The sequence below is a fragment of the Populus nigra genome, chromosome 1 (genome assembly GCF_951802175.1).
Source record: "Populus nigra chromosome 1, ddPopNigr1.1, whole genome shotgun sequence".
NCBI lineage: Eukaryota > Viridiplantae > Streptophyta > Magnoliopsida > Malpighiales > Salicaceae > Populus > Populus nigra.
The window spans coordinates 10,863,788-10,879,380 of record NC_084852.1 but is presented as its reverse complement, the minus strand read 5'-3'; the positions used below and the strand labels follow the sequence as shown (position 1 = coordinate 10,879,380).

Sequence of the window (15,593 nt, the reverse complement as noted above, 5' to 3'; positions counted from 1 at the left end):
CCAGTACCTGCAGGATTATGAGTACAAATTGATCGAACATGGGGAGCCACACCATTTTGCTCAGGAGTATCTGTACATGAAGTTTGGTGGATGGTTCCATCTAAGGCTAGTAATTGGCAAAATTTATTAGAGGTGTATTCCCCACCCAAATCACACCAAAGCATTTGATCACAGCAGAATATTGAGTTTTGATAAGAGCTCGAAAAGCTGCATATATCTCAAAGAATTCAGAACGATGTTTCATTAAATAAACCCAACAATAACGAGTATGATCATCAATAAAAGAGACATAATATCGAGACCCTCCTTTTGTGGCAACAGGAGAAGGTCCCCATACATCAGAATGAATCAAATCAAATGGTGAAGAAGAAACAGAAATACTTCGATTAAAAGGTAAGGCGGAAAATTTTGCCAATTTACATCCACTACAATCAGAAATGTCACAAGTTTTCAAATTTCCTAAAGCTCCTGTGGATGCCAAAAATTTCAAATGAGAAGACGAAACATGACCTAAACGTGAATGCCATAAATAAAAACTAGAAGATGAAAGGCTCAAACGAAAGGAAGACAAATCAACGGTAGTAGTAGCAGCGGCAGCAGCAGCAACTGATACTTTTAACTCATCCAAAATATAAAGTCCATTCTCCCTATGGCCTGTCCCAATCAGCTTCTGAGACTGCAGATCCTGTATACAACAAAACAAACCAGAAAACATGACTAAATAATCACCAGAATCACATATTTGACCAACAAACGCAAGATTCAGTTTGAGTTGTGGAATAAAATAAACATTAGGGAGAGACATGTGAGGTGTGACAACAGAACCAACACCTGCTAAGGGCATATGAGTGCCATCAGCAGTCATAACAGGGATGGAGGACAAAGGGGATACAGAGGTAAAAGATGAGAAATCTGGAGACATGTGATGAGAAGCACCAGAATCCAAGACCCATTCAGAATGTGACATACCTGAGGAACTATGAGGCAACTGACCTATGGAAGAAGAAGCGGACATTACTTGTGGCTGCAAGGAGAGAAACTTTTGAAATTGCTCAGCCAAAATATTAGGATCGGTAATAGAGCCTGGGGAAGCTACTGCTGCAATATTATGATGTTGTGGTTTATAACCCTGAGGTGGTCTATGAGCATTAGATTGTGACGGATTGCCAGACTTCCAAGCTTGATTCTGCTGTCTCAACTTAGGACACTGAGCCTTCCAATGACCTTTCTGCTTACAGAAACTGCACTCATCGAAACCAACCCTTGTGTAAGGCTTATTCTGATGATTAGAGAATGGCTTAGAAGGCACTGCTAATACTGAAGGATTTGAAGCAGAAAGAATTCCCTTTTCAGAATAAGACTGAAGGCGTATTTCTTCAGCCAATAACTCACTAACAACAGAGTCAACAGAAGGCAGTGGAGAACGATGCAGAATTGAACCTCTAAGTCCTTCGAAATCACTGCGAAGTGCTGTTAAAAACTGTATCAGTCCTTGCTGCTCTCTACGCTCATTATAGGCACCACATGCCTTTAATTCTGCTGATTCTGTAAGAGCCAATTGATCCCAAAGATCTGTCATAGCAGAATAAAACTCTTGGATACTCATATTCTTCTGATGAAGAGCTCGTATGTCATTCTCTAATTGATACTGTTTTGCAAAGTTTGATTGTGTGAATAACCTTTGCAGATGATCCCAAACCTCTTTTGCTGTCTCATACTTCGCCAACTGCATACCTATCGAATGCTCAACAGAATTGTTGATCCAAGTAATGATCTTTGCATTATTTGCTTCCCATGTGTCTATCAAAACAACATCCTCCTCCTCAATATTCTTAGGTATGATATAAGTCCCACTAACATACCCCCACATCTTCTTTCCCTTAAGGAAATTTCTCATTACATAACTCCAATACAAATAGTTCTTTCCAACTAACCTCACACTCACAGACTGAAACGAATCATCTCTTTCAGTAGCCATAATCAACAATCATAGATAACTATAATGCAAAAGCAGCGGAAAACAAAATACTAAATTGCAGAACCTAAACAAATCCCTTCTTGAAATTATACGATTACTCCAAAACACATAACAAATTTGCAAAAATTGAATGCAAATACCAAATTGCAGAAGCTGAAGGGAAGACGAAATACCAAAATAATTGCAGAAACTGTCGAAATACCTAATTTTGCAGAAGCGAAAGACAAAATATCACTCCAAATTGCAGAAGTTGGATCCGCGAAGCTGTATTTGGGATTAAGCCTCGTTTCATAAAATCAGCTCTAATACCATGTTAAAGTAATTAAGATCAAACACAAAAAGGAGGCTAGAATTCTGAATAATCTGTATATTATGAAATGCATAATGTTAACCTAAATACAACTAAAGTATATATAGGTTGAACTGAAAGTACTATTCTACCCTTAATAAATAAGACTACATAAATATTATTTAACATGTATATTCTACTTAACATAGTTATTTGGCATAAAATTCTTTTTATTCATATTATTAATCTTGTAATATTTAAAATGAAACAAATGATAATGAATCCCATACCCGTGAAAAATCCTTGAATTAAATAGTTTCATGAACAATTTCCTTCTCAACTCAAAACACATTTTGTATTGCACCTCTCATCCAAATATATTTATTTGCCTATTGATATATGTATTGGTTGAAATAATTTTTTTAATATATAATAATAGAAAAAAAATCAATATAGAATATGTGGATATAAAACATTTTATAATCTCCATGTATATTCAATTTAATGTTTTAATTTCTGTTGAAGTTTTTAAAAGAAATATCAAATAATTTCAAATTTTGATCAATAAAGAACTTAATTGAAAAAACAATAAGGATGTAAACAATATATAATTAAACAATTTAAGAGATTTTGATTAAGATTCGACTAGTATTTATATAAAAAAATCATTTATCCTTATTGTTTACAATTGAGTATAACAAGAACATATACAGCTAGGAAGGATACGCGTTAATAAAGAGAATAAATTATATTAGAATTAAAATTGTATAGTCTTTATTTGTTATGGACAATTTATATAGAATTAAAATTTTAAATTCATGTGAAATTCTATCTTTATAAAATTATAAATAAATCATCTAGTAGCTGGAAATGGTAGTTAGCCCCATATATAAAACTTATTCACAAGTTTTATGCAATTTACAAACTTTCTTTTATTAATTTCTTGTAATTTATTTTTTATTGTTTTTTATTTAATTTTCTTTAATAGGTTAAGAGAAAAAAAGATTTTTTATTGTTTTTTATTTAATCTTTTTTTCTCTTAACCTATTAAAGTCAAGTTAAAAATTTTACTCTTTGCTTGATTTGCGAATCTGCTACTTGTCTTAACTCGGGATTAAATTTTTAATTATAGTTTTTTTTTGTTGGGAGGAAGAAAGGAATGACAGGTAACCTTAATTGAATAACCAATGATCAATCAACATATTGAATATCTAACATATCAACGGATTGACATGTTCCTGAGGACTAATTTGTAAGACTAATAAGAGAGTAGTTACAAGGTCAAAACATTAAATGAGAAAAACATGGTTATAGTGATTGATGAACACAGTGGCCAATGGAGTAGTCTTCATCAGATGTGCAGAGGATGCTCTTCATCATTTAATTCTCCATGTCAATAAAGAACAACACTTTTGGATCTATATATGAGTTGTACAGCTCAATCCATTCAATTAGTATGGGAGTTTGATCAATTTTCTTTGTAGAGGATGCTCTTCATCATTTAAATCTCCATTTCAATAAAGAACAACACTTTTGGATCTATATATGAGTTGTACAGCTCAATCCATTCAATTAGTATGTGAGTTTGATCAATTTTCTTTGTAGAGGATGCTCTTCATCATTTAATTCTCCATTTCAATAAAGAACAACACTTTTGGATCTATATATGAGTTGTACAGCTCAATCCATTCAATTAGTATGTGAGTTTGATCAATTTTCTTTGTATGAGAGAATTGTTAGTTCATATCATATCCAATTGAACCAATTTTATAAATACAAATTAAGTGTTATTGAACAAATTAATAATATAGGAGCAATTTTTAATAATTAAGACATATGATAGATTAAGCCCCAACATTTGGGTTTCTATACATCTGAGAATGTCTTAGGTTGCATCATACTGTGGTTTCTAGACAGTATAGAATTGATACTCTCCAGTACAGTTTATTCCAAATGCAGCATGTTCATGTGATACACACTACAAAAATTCACAGTTTTCCTGACGGATCAAATCCATTGGTGTGAGATTCAGACTTCGTTGATAAATTTTTTAATGACTAAATCACTGATGGAAAGTTTTTTTGTCGGTAATCCCACATTCTGTTGCTAAGTCTATTGGAAAAAAAAAATTATTGATTGTTTTACAGACGGAAAATATGAGAAAAAAAAATTTCCGCTGAAAATATACCGACGGATATATTCCGTCGGTGATTGTAGCATATCCAATAAATATTTCTCAACTCTCGGTAAAATACCGACAGACTTTATTCATCCGTGAAGGCGTTGGTAATTGTGGCATTTTTAGGAAATATTTCTCAACTCTCGGTAAAATGCTGACGAAGACATTCCATCAATAACTCCATAGGTGGGGTTTTTTAAATTTTTTTGAAAAAAAAATTATTTAGAATAAATAATATAAAATTACATAAATTAATAGTAAAAAACCAATTATGCAAATAAAATTTTATTAAACATCAAAAATAAAAAAATAAAGTAAAATAATATTTATTATAAATTTAATGTGTTTCCAAAAAAATATTAAACAAGAACAATGGTGGAGTTGGAGGAGGAGGAGGAGGCTGGTTGTTCCCGGGACCATATGGCCAAAAAGAGGGTGCACATATATCATCTTTCTGTGGTGTAATGTTCATGATCATTTGGCAGAGGTGTTCATAAATCGTCGAGAGTTGCTCATATTTTTTGGTGAGATGAGTCGTGTGTTGTTCACAATTCACTGATAGTTGCTCATATTTTTCAGTGAGATGAGTCATGCGTTGTTTCAAGGCCACGATCTCCTTAAATTGGGTGCGCAATACTGATTGGGAGCTCCCAACGGTTGAGACACTACGGACCGCCTGCAAGGTATCGGTCGTGGTGTTGGAGAGTCCGTACACCTAATTTTTATCGGGTCCACCAGACGATCCTACCCCCATCCATAAATCCAGATCGAAATCCGGATGGGTTGAAGGATCATCCCCATATCTGTCCCTCAACCGGCTATTATAGGTCTCCTAAAAATGAAAAAAGAAATCATCATATTCAATTCAATAAAAATAATAACTTACAAAATAAAATGATTGAACTAACGTACCACAAAGTGTTAAGCGCGGTTGTCAACGAACTGTTGCACCCCCTTTTGGCGATCTTCACTCCACATGTGCGTCTCTACAAACAGCTCCACTGGGCTCTGCTCACGTCCAAGAGAACTACCCTGTAAGAAAAAAATAATAATTAAGTAACAACAAATTAATTAACAATATATTTTATTTAAATTAATCTTACCATCCGTTTCGCATATGAAGCAAACAGAATAGAGCCGCCGGTGTGCGTTGTCACCGAGCCATTAATTTGCCGGTTCTGGTTGCCATCACCGGACTGTAAACGTCATGTGAACCGCTCAGACGTTACGTGCTCAATATATTATGGCCATATATCTCCCAGGATGTATAGCAGTTTGAAATCCCTCTAAAGCGCCACGTCGTTGCCAGCACCAAACCGTTATCTCTCGTGTTTGTTTTTGTCTTTTTTTGTGCTTCATACCAAAAATCACGCAACCTACTTCCATAGTGACAAAATAGATTTTAAAACATAAATATTTTTTTAAAAAAAATTCTTATTGTTTTCGATGTTACCTAGTTGCCTCGTGATTTTTCCACACCTTCCTCACAACATTGTCAAGCGCACTGTCCCAGTCAAATTTGTGTTGTGTATAAACAATTTATTTAAAACAAAAATAATAATTTATTTACAATTATAATAATAATTTATTAAAAATAAATTGGAAATTAGAAATTAACACCAACCTGAAATTTTCCAAACCATGCATCGATGTGTCCATTCAGGATGTCTGGAAACCTAACTCCATTAAAATAATGGAATCTCCATCAATGATTTAAATGCTAATGATATTACTCGTGCGACCTCAATGTTTGTGAACCTGAAAGTAAATTAAATTAATGAAATATTGATTAGATGTTCATAAATTATGTTATAACTAAATAAAAAAACTAAAACCGAAACAAACTTACATTGAAAGGTCATCCTTCCAATGTGCCTCGTACTTGCAGGTGAATTGATTCCGTTGTGAAGGCACACTGCCTCTGCGCTGTGAAACCGCACAGCAAGAGGCAGCATCGCAAGTCAGTGCAGGTGCCTCTTCTTGATCGGCACCTAAGGACAAGTCATCCTTACTGCTAGAAGAACTAGCTGCGACCATATGTGAGTGACGAGCTGTTTATTCCTATATATTCAATTACTAATTACAAGTTAAATTCTATAATAATAATTAAAATTCAACAAAGTATTCAATTATTATGGCAATACAAACAATAAAATTTATTCAACAAATTCAAAAAAAAATTACAGATTTTAGGAATGAAAAATGCTTACCTTAATAATGTGTTTATTTCAGGACTTTATCTACATTATAAAAATACACCAAAACAAAAAAACACAACAAAAATAACAATAACTAAAACAAAGAAAATAAAAAAAATAAAATCATTAAGCATATTAAATGGAAATACATACCTTTTAATTTGTTGAAGATAGAACTAGAGATTACAAGAAACAAACAACAATTTTGAAGCAAATGAGAGGAAAAAAAAACAAAAATGAAAGCTTTGAAACGAAGCAAATGAAAAATAAATTGAAGGGATGGTCACTGGGATTTATACTGTAATTTACCACTGGAATCCCCAATGGCCAATTTAAATAATTTTATTTTTAATTATTTCATTGGTGAATTTTTAAAAATCCAACAACACATGATTGCAACTACTTCTTCTAGCAACGATGATGACAACGACGTGTTATTAGGTGTCGACAAATAAGAGGCACTTGAAGCACGTGCGTCAACTCACAACGTTGCCTCTTCGAGTGTAGTTCCGTAATGTTGAGGCGATGTTCCTTCACAACGGGATCCATTCACCCGTAAGTACGAGACACATTGAAAGAGCGACCTCTCAATATAAGTTTGTTTTGCTTTGAGTTGGTTTATATTTAACAATTTATGAACAAATAATATTTTATTAAATTTATCAATTTTCTAGTTCACAACTAATAAGGTTACCCGAATAATAACATCGACATTTAAATCATCGATGAAAATTCTGTTGTTTCAGTGGTGCCAGGTTTCCAAACATCCTGATTGGAAACCACATGTCAATGCATGATTTACAAGATTTAATTAATGTTAACTTTAAAATTATACTATCATTAATGTTAATTCCTTTAAGATTTAAGATTGGAAACCATATGTCAATGCATGGTTTCCAAACATCCTGATTTAAATTATTAATTTATCTTTTTATAAATGTTTAATGCAAGGTTAAATTTGAGTGGCATATAGCTAATGATAATGTTGCAATGACGGTTTAGGAGAATCACGCTGCAACAAAGTAATATAAAAAATAATATGATAATGTTTTTCTTAATTTTAAATATTAAAATTTCATTTATTGTTATCCCATATAGAATATATTCGTATCATGTAAGTTGCATGAGTTTTTGTATGAGAAAACACTATACCAGGCTTGAATGATGTGGCGATTTAGAAAGGATTTCAAGCCGCCATACATATCGAAAAATATATGGGCGGAATATATTTAGCACGTGACGTCCGATTATTTCGCATAACACTCACAGTCCAGTGTAGGGAACCGGAGTCAGCAAATTCATGGTTCAGTTACCATGCATACTAGCAACTCTGTTACGTTTGTTTTTGCATACGAAGTGAATGGTAAGATTAATTTTAATCACATCTTTCTTTAATTATTTTATTGTTATTTATAAATATATTTAACTGGAAATATTTTTTTCTTACAGAATACAACTCTTAGATGTGAGCCAAGCCCAATTAAACTTTTTATGAAGACACATATGCATAGAGAGGACCGCCAAAAAAGGGTTCAGCAGTTCGTCGACATCCATGCCCAATACTTTATGATACATTCATTCAACCGTTTTCTTTCATAAGTTATTATTTTCTTGAATTGAATTTGATGATTTTATTTTTTATTTCCATGAGACATATAACAGCTAGTTAAAGTAGAGATACGGGGATGATCCTTTGACCCACCCGGATTTCGATCCATATTTTTAGATGGAGGCAGGATTGTCTGGTGGACCCGATAGAAATCAGGTGTACGGATTCTCCAACACTAAGACCAAGAACTTGCAGACAGCTCGTAATGTCTCAACCGTTGAGAGCTCACAATCGATACCGAACACCCAATCTCTATGATCCTGGAACGACCAGCCTCCTCCTTATCCTCCAGCGCTGCCTTTGTTCTAGTTTTATTGTCTTTGAAAATATAAATTTGTAATAAATATTTAGCTTTTATGTTAAGATAATTTATTTTTACATACTTGAATTTTATACAATTTTAATTTTTTTTAGTTATTTTCTTTTTCTGTTCAATAGATTTTTTTTTAATTATTACGGACAGAGTTACTGACGGACTCATATTCCAAAGAGTTGAAAAAATATTACTGCATATGCCACTTCAACTGTTACATCACAGACGTAATTGTTCCGTCAATATTTTATAGAGGGTTGGAATAAAATTACTCCAAATACCACCGTCAATCATCGATGAAATAATTCTATCGGTATATTTTAGTGAGTAATGTTTTTTTTTTGCGCATTGTCTATCTGTAAAACCATCGGTTTTTTTCACCAATGAACATGCTGACAAAAAATAAATTATTGATAGACAATTTTTATCTGTGAATCAGTTGGTAAAATACTTACCGACAGAAAGGTAGAGTAAATACCAATAAAATATTTAATCGATATAACTGTTAAATATAGTAATGCTATTGTTGGCCTCTAAAATAATCTAACATACAGTCAACCAATATCTATTAAAAAATTATTATAAATAAATTGATAAAATGATAGAGAAAACAAATAAAAATCATCAAATCCCTTCTCAGAGTCTAGTTTGTTTTCCAAATGGCCAATTTAAAAATTACATTGGCCAAAAAGACAGTCTATGGCCAAATTATCAGGAATTTTATGTCCAAAAAAACAAAAAAACTACCCAACATACCAAAAGAAGGAAGGCTAAAAGCACAAACTAGTCTATGTAATTTGTTTTTTAGGTCTCCATTGACTATTTGAAAACAAAAGAGTAGCAATCTATAATATCAATAATTTACAAAAACGAAAGAAGCATATATATATGTCCATCATATTAAAGAAGTGCATATAATAGAGATAAAACCAGGAAAAACACATAACTATTAAAATCAATAAAAAAAACCTAAGCAAAAAGATAAAATGAAAGAGCATGTTGGAAAGAAAGGCTAAAATTTTTAAAAGAAGGGAAAAACACCTTTTCTCATATAGGCTATATGACAATCATTGTGAAAAGTTAATTAGATTTATAATTGCAGAACAAAAGATAAAATACACCAATTGACTTATCTAGTTGGAGAATAATAAAGCAGCAACAAAATCCAGATAGAAAGAGGGATGACAATCTTAATTAATTGACTTATCTATATATGAGTTGTACAGCTCAATTCATTCAATTAGTATGTGAGTTCAATTCTCTTCTTATGAGAAAATTGTTAGTTCATATCATATCCAACTGAGTCAATTTTATAAATACAAAGTGTTCTTGAACAAATTACTAATATAGGAGCAATTTTGAATAATTGAGGCATATGATAGATTAAACCCCAACTTTTGGGTTTATATACATGATACAAGAGATTGCATGCCTGATGCCTGCGGAGCCAAATTATTAACAGAATTCTCAGCATTGCTTAATCTTCTAGTGATCTGCCTTTGACAGACCCAAAATCTCATTGCAGCCATCATAAGTCTCCATATGGTTGTGTATCCGAGCATGGAATTGCCTCTTGAGAAAATGTAGATTGCAAGGGAGATTGTTGATGTGCCGGTGGTTATTATGAAGAGTGTCCCAAAGCTGCTGAGGCTAAGGCTATGATTTTCATCTTCCACATCTGGGCAATTTCCTGGCTTAACGAGTCTGTTCTCTAGTTCCAGTAGAGTTCCATTTTCAGATACTTTCAGTAGAGCTTCGTCGATGCTAGGAAGTAATGGAGATCCACGGGGCAATGCCTGAGACACAAATCATGACACTTCAATTAATTACACTGATATAAACCTACAATGTCATTAGGGCTGAAAGGAATAAGGCTACAACCAACTATCTTCCCACCATGCCACTAATCTAAAATTAGATGTTGAGCAAAGTTTCATTTCTCACTTTTCCATGTAAGTTCAGAAAAGAGAGGACCCTGATTAGTGGACAGTGCAACGGCAAGTGTGAAATACAAGTGATATGATGAATGCCTTAGGTTGCAGTATAGTGTGGTTTCTAGACAGTATAGAATTGATACTCTCCAGTACAGTTTATTCCAAATGCAGCATGTTCATGTGATACAGTTCTATTTAAGTTTTGCAAATGTTCATTTCAATCCCTGTTTTTTTCACAGGAAAAAATAAAAGGAAAATGAATCAGTAGGGGATATTATCTTACAAATCCAAACCCTCCGACTTTGTACGTTGGCCCTACTGAGACAAAGCGGCGGCAGTACTTTGCAAGGAATAATTTGGCCAGAGGAACTTCAAGAAAGACAGCAGCAATTTCTTTGTTCTTGAATGCTTGAGCATAAGCCTCCAGTGTGGTATAATTCCTGATGTTTTGCGTCTTGAAACGTAAAACATCCACCAAATAATTTTGCAGGTAGGAACCTGTGCAATATCCAACAACTGCATTGCTATTTAGCAGGGCCTCAACATTAGGAGCAGCACCATCAAGCTTCTGGACAGTAAGCATGCTCGAAAGGTTAGCTGTGTAAGTCTGTGTGATTACTAGCGCCACGAATAGCCAGACTACCATCGATATCCTGGATAGATTGCTATGCATTTTCCCCCCTAAACCAAAATATTAGTAGTTGTATTATATATCAACATGGAATTACTATAGTTTCTAGATCTGAAAAGAAAAATTAAGAAACGGGAGATAAAGGAATCTTACCATGTAACGAGAAAAGAGTGTTGAAGGCTAACCAAAGCATTATTCCTATTTGATGCAGCATAGAACCCTTAAGTGAAGGGCAATGATTTCGCTCTATCAACCAAATTATAAAACCATTGTAGACAGTTATGAATGCAATTAGAACCCACATGGATTTTGTGAAGGGTCTGATGAATGACAATCCTCTATTGCCTGATTGAGCAGGGACTATCAGCATCAATCCTGTTTCCGTGTAAGGCTTTGTGAATTCTGCGAGCTGGTATCTGCTAGCCAATATTACCACATCACACTTCTGCTAACACGGATAGAAAGTTCAAGCCCGATCAGTCACAAGCCTTTGAAAATTAGAAAAATTCACCGACTACTGCATCATACTTCTGCTAACATTTATGATCACTTGAGTTAATAAGATTTTTACATTTGGCTTTTTTGTGTGCATGGACTTTTCTTTCAAATAATTATGTTAGTGTTCCTGCTTTTTAGGACAAATCTTTTCATGAACAAATTTAGATTCATATTCAAGTTAAGTTCAAAGTACAATCAACTACATAACCTTTCCTTGAGAGGACAACCAAACCAAGCCATTGAGATGCTTACTTGTCGGGTTCAAAACTTAAGAAAACTGGATGGGATTTATGAATGAGGGAAGGCTATCTCTAATTAATTGTGTAGCCCAAAGCACTACTAGACCTCCCAATAAAGTAAAAACAAAGGCCAATTTACACATATTTCAGTTGGCATCCATGTTCTGAAGTCAAACCATAACCACTTTTTCTAGGCATTAATTGAAGATTATAACCATTAGAAGTGAGCAAAAATATGGATACTATGAGCATGGTTTACGTTCCTAGAAATTATCTAGTCAATGTTTAATGGTCACGAAATCAAACGAAAAGGTGAATGGACAAAAAGTTGTTCTTTTGTGTCTTACCTTGAGATGGATTTGTTTTACTAGCTCATCATAAGAAGTGTTTTTGAAGGCAATGAACTCGTATGACAGGATCCCTTTGAGAATCTTTCATGTGAAGAAACAAGGTCTGATTGAAGGTGCCACTGAAATCCTCCATTGCAATTTCCATGGCAACTCTCTGCTCTTTACCAATACGTGAACTCTTATCGATAATAGCACCAATATTGATGCCTTTTGCATGGACTCCCTCTGCTGCTGTTTTCTTCAGCATAAATAAAAAGGTTAATGCAAAGAAAGAGAAGATCATATGGTTAAAGATGTTCATCTGTGCTTCAAGGCAGTAACATAGAGCTCGAGCTTAATTTCCCTACATACACACACATACACATATATGCGCAGTTAGTACTAGTCTGATCATTTACTTGGTCAACATTAAGTATTACGGATTATATTATGAAATTAAAAAAATACTATATAACAAAACTACGGAAACGTTGAACAATATAGTGTTAATTAATTAGTACCATGCATTTCCAATGGAAGAATATTCATTTGCAATAGAATATTTAGTTCATGTGAAGTCGTCTAATCGAGATCGAAAGACGCGTCTAAGCTAAGAATAGTGCTTTAATACATATATAACACTTCTATCTTTTAATTTACTATACTGCCGGGGACATTCAATTTCCAGGAATTTCTCCCGTAAAAATTCGTTTACTTGCTAAGCATGCCAGATTCTGTAGTGACAATATCCTAAGCAGATCCTGCTAGAATTTTAGAATAGTCTGGTCAATAGTCAACAATGTCTTGGGTCTTTCTTCAGGCTGTCTTGTCGTCTTCTATTTGATCGCATTTATGCAGGTCCCGGGTGGGGGAGTTTCCTCGTAACAGACAAGCATGCATCGTCCAAGCAAGGACACGGTGGTTGGCAGAACATACCCGTAAATTCGTTGAATATTCTTCAATGTCCTTTGAAGTTTGGAATCTATACAAGTTGTTCTTCCGAGGAAAAATCGCTTAAGTTGATAGCATTATTCATATAGAAAGTTCACATGAAGTTAACTGAGGTGGAATATTCTCGTATAATTATAAAAAGAGAAATAAAACTAATGTAACGTTGTGTTTCTTTAATTTTTTCCAAAACACAAATTCAAGATTATGGTGTTTTATGGTTGTGTTGGACTCAAAATAATCTCTTAAATGAAAAGCATTTGAGGTATGGTAAAGCGTTATGTTTTTTACTGGAATTAATTAATTTTCTATCTGTAACAAAATTCTAAAAACTCTTTTTTAAAATAACTTTTTAACAACTACACCTCTTTAAAAAATTTTAACAGCTTTTTTATTTTTTTAATTGTTGTAACAACTTTTTAATTTTTTAATTTATTTTTTTTCTAATTGTTACATGTTAGCAACCTATATATATATATATATATATATATATATATATATATATATATATATCATGTACTTTTATGGTCAAAGAGAGCTAAAAAAAATCATATATTATTTTTCTGTGTTTGCAAGGTTGCTGGTATCTCCTTTCTATCTTGGTCGTTGTTTTTGTAACCCTTATTTTTAGAGGAGGAACTTGTTGGATCCCGGAGAATAGTCTTGTGTTGAGAAAATATCCTTAAAGACAGTGTTTGTACACGTATCAAGTTATATTTTGTTTGTATTCATTGTATTTTAATTACAACAATCTTAAAAATATTTTAGTAATATGAACAAGAACATTACTATCAATAACGTTCCTACCCTGAACAATGTTGTTGTTGAGAACTTAGTTACTGTCATCTCTCCTATCGCCAACTATTGTTGTTGCCACTGTGTCATTAGCTAAATCATTCCCTGATATTTCAAAGATTGAGGTTTTTGCTAGAAAAAATTATATATGTTTTGTCTAACTATTGTCTTTAATCTTATATGATTATGAATATTTTTATATATATAAAAATATAAAGCATAACATTTTATTTATAAAAAAAACCTAATATGAATGGTAAAATATTATTTCAAGATAATTTTAAAAAATTATTCAATCAAGTCCCTACTTGTTTTTCTTGGTCTAGAATTGTAATTTTCTCTATTAATTACATCTAATCTTTAATTTTTAAAACTTATTCACAATTAGGTCACATTTTATTAATCATCCCAGTATATTTTTTGACTAATAGTTCTTAATGTATATGACTTATTATATTCCTAATAAGTTTGCCTAAATATAAATTATATTTCTAAATAAAATAAGATTAAATAAATTATCTTTAAATTTATTATAATTCAACAAATTAATTGATTTATAATTGAAGATCAAGTATAATATCTTACAACATGTCATGATCCATCAAATATTAAAAAAGTCATACATGGTTGACATAATATTTCAGTGACTTGTTTCTTAATGTAATTATTATCTTCATCGCCATCCCCATTGTGCCCACCTAGATTTTGAAAAAAATATTGACCTTCTCTCCTTTCACGTCACAGGTGACTCAAGTATTACAGAATAGGCAAATATAGAATCATTTCATCAAGAATATTCTGATTTAGATATTAGGGCATGGAGTGCGTTTACTCCATCAAATCATATTTGTTCTCAATATTATAGTTATTTATTTCTTAAATAAGATTTGAAGCTCTTTTCAAATCTCATTCCACGTTGTGCAAGGATTTCACAATTAATATTATTCAAGAACATGTGGAATTATTTTTCTAATTTATTTAGGGTGTTGAATCATTTCTAGGTCACTCAAATACTTTTATATCATTCATGTTATATATATATATATATATATATATATATATATATATGCTTGATTATGACAACATTTAGTTAGGATCAAAACATAATATTTTTTATATAAGATAACTTAATGATCTCAAGTCTAGGAATCACTTATAAAAATATCACGTGAGTCTTTCCATAGATATAGATAATCTCTCCATATAAAATCCTTATGTGGATCAGTTTAGTATACATGTCATTTAATAAACATCTACATATTAGTTTCAAATATCTTTTATACCTCAATTTATGAGAACAATTGCTTCCTTTTATAAATAAATAAAAATATGATATGTATTATCTTCAATGACTCCAATTAATATCCAATTTTAAAGCATCAACAAGGAACATTTAAATCACCACCAGAAAATCTACGAATACAAACGAAAATATTTTGTCGGTATTTTAACGTGGTATTTACCAATTGAATTGTTCCCATCACCATTTCTATCAATAAATACTGAGGGAATCCCAGTCAGAATAAAATGATTTAAAAATAAATCCAAAAAGCATGATGACGTGTAATTTTTTATCGATGCTTTTAATATCACCCCCTATATCAACACAACTCATCCTTCCTCGACTTTTCCAGTCACAATAATAATAATTTT

General features: G+C 32.4%; 2 protein-coding genes across 2 annotated transcripts; both read right to left on the bottom strand.

Annotated features, from left to right (window-relative positions):
- Positions 1 to 358: 358 nt before the first annotated feature.
- On the bottom strand, positions 359 to 6,483 carry LOC133705519 (uncharacterized). Its single transcript, XM_062130810.1, has 5 exons — positions 6,322 to 6,483; positions 5,550 to 5,642; positions 5,390 to 5,478; positions 970 to 1,502; positions 359 to 685 (listed from the first exon to the last, which is right to left on the bottom strand). The coding sequence occupies exons 1-5, from the start codon at positions 6,481 to 6,483 to the stop codon at positions 648 to 650; spliced, it is 915 nt and encodes a 304-aa protein (XP_061986794.1). The 3' UTR covers positions 359 to 647.
- Positions 6,484 to 9,748: 3,265 nt separating this feature from the next.
- On the bottom strand, positions 9,749 to 11,558 carry LOC133687876 (glutamate receptor 2.8-like). The gene is made up of 2 exons (XM_062107218.1): positions 10,784 to 11,558; positions 9,749 to 10,362 (listed from the first exon to the last, which is right to left on the bottom strand). Exons 1-2 carry the CDS (start codon positions 11,171 to 11,173, stop codon positions 9,970 to 9,972), a joined length of 783 nt encoding a protein of 260 aa, XP_061963202.1. The 5' UTR covers positions 11,174 to 11,558; the 3' UTR covers positions 9,749 to 9,969.
- Positions 11,559 to 15,593: the final 4,035 nt, after the last annotated feature.

What these genes read in the sequence shown, in the direction of transcription:
- LOC133705519 (XM_062130810.1), bottom strand. Translation starts at nt 6,483, where the DNA reads ATGGTCGCAGCTAGTTCTTCTAGCAGTAAGGATGACTTGTCCTTAGGT. An exon ending in AATTCACCTGCAAGTACGAG is followed by an intron (nt 5,643 to 6,321) that starts GCACATTGGAAG and finishes TGACGTTTACAG; the next exon opens with TCCGGTGATGGCAACCAGAA. An exon ending in GTTGCCTCATAGTTCCTCAG is followed by an intron (nt 686 to 969) that starts GTATGTCACATT and finishes TGTTGTATACAG; the next exon opens with GATCTGCAGTCTCAGAAGCT.
- LOC133687876 (XM_062107218.1), bottom strand. Translation starts at nt 11,173, where the DNA reads ATGCATAGCAATCTATCCAGGATATCGATGGTAGTCTGGCTATTCGTG. An exon ending in AAGTCGGAGGGTTTGGATTT is followed by an intron (nt 10,363 to 10,783) that starts GTAAGATAATAT and finishes TTTGTGTCTCAG; the next exon opens with GCATTGCCCCGTGGATCTCC.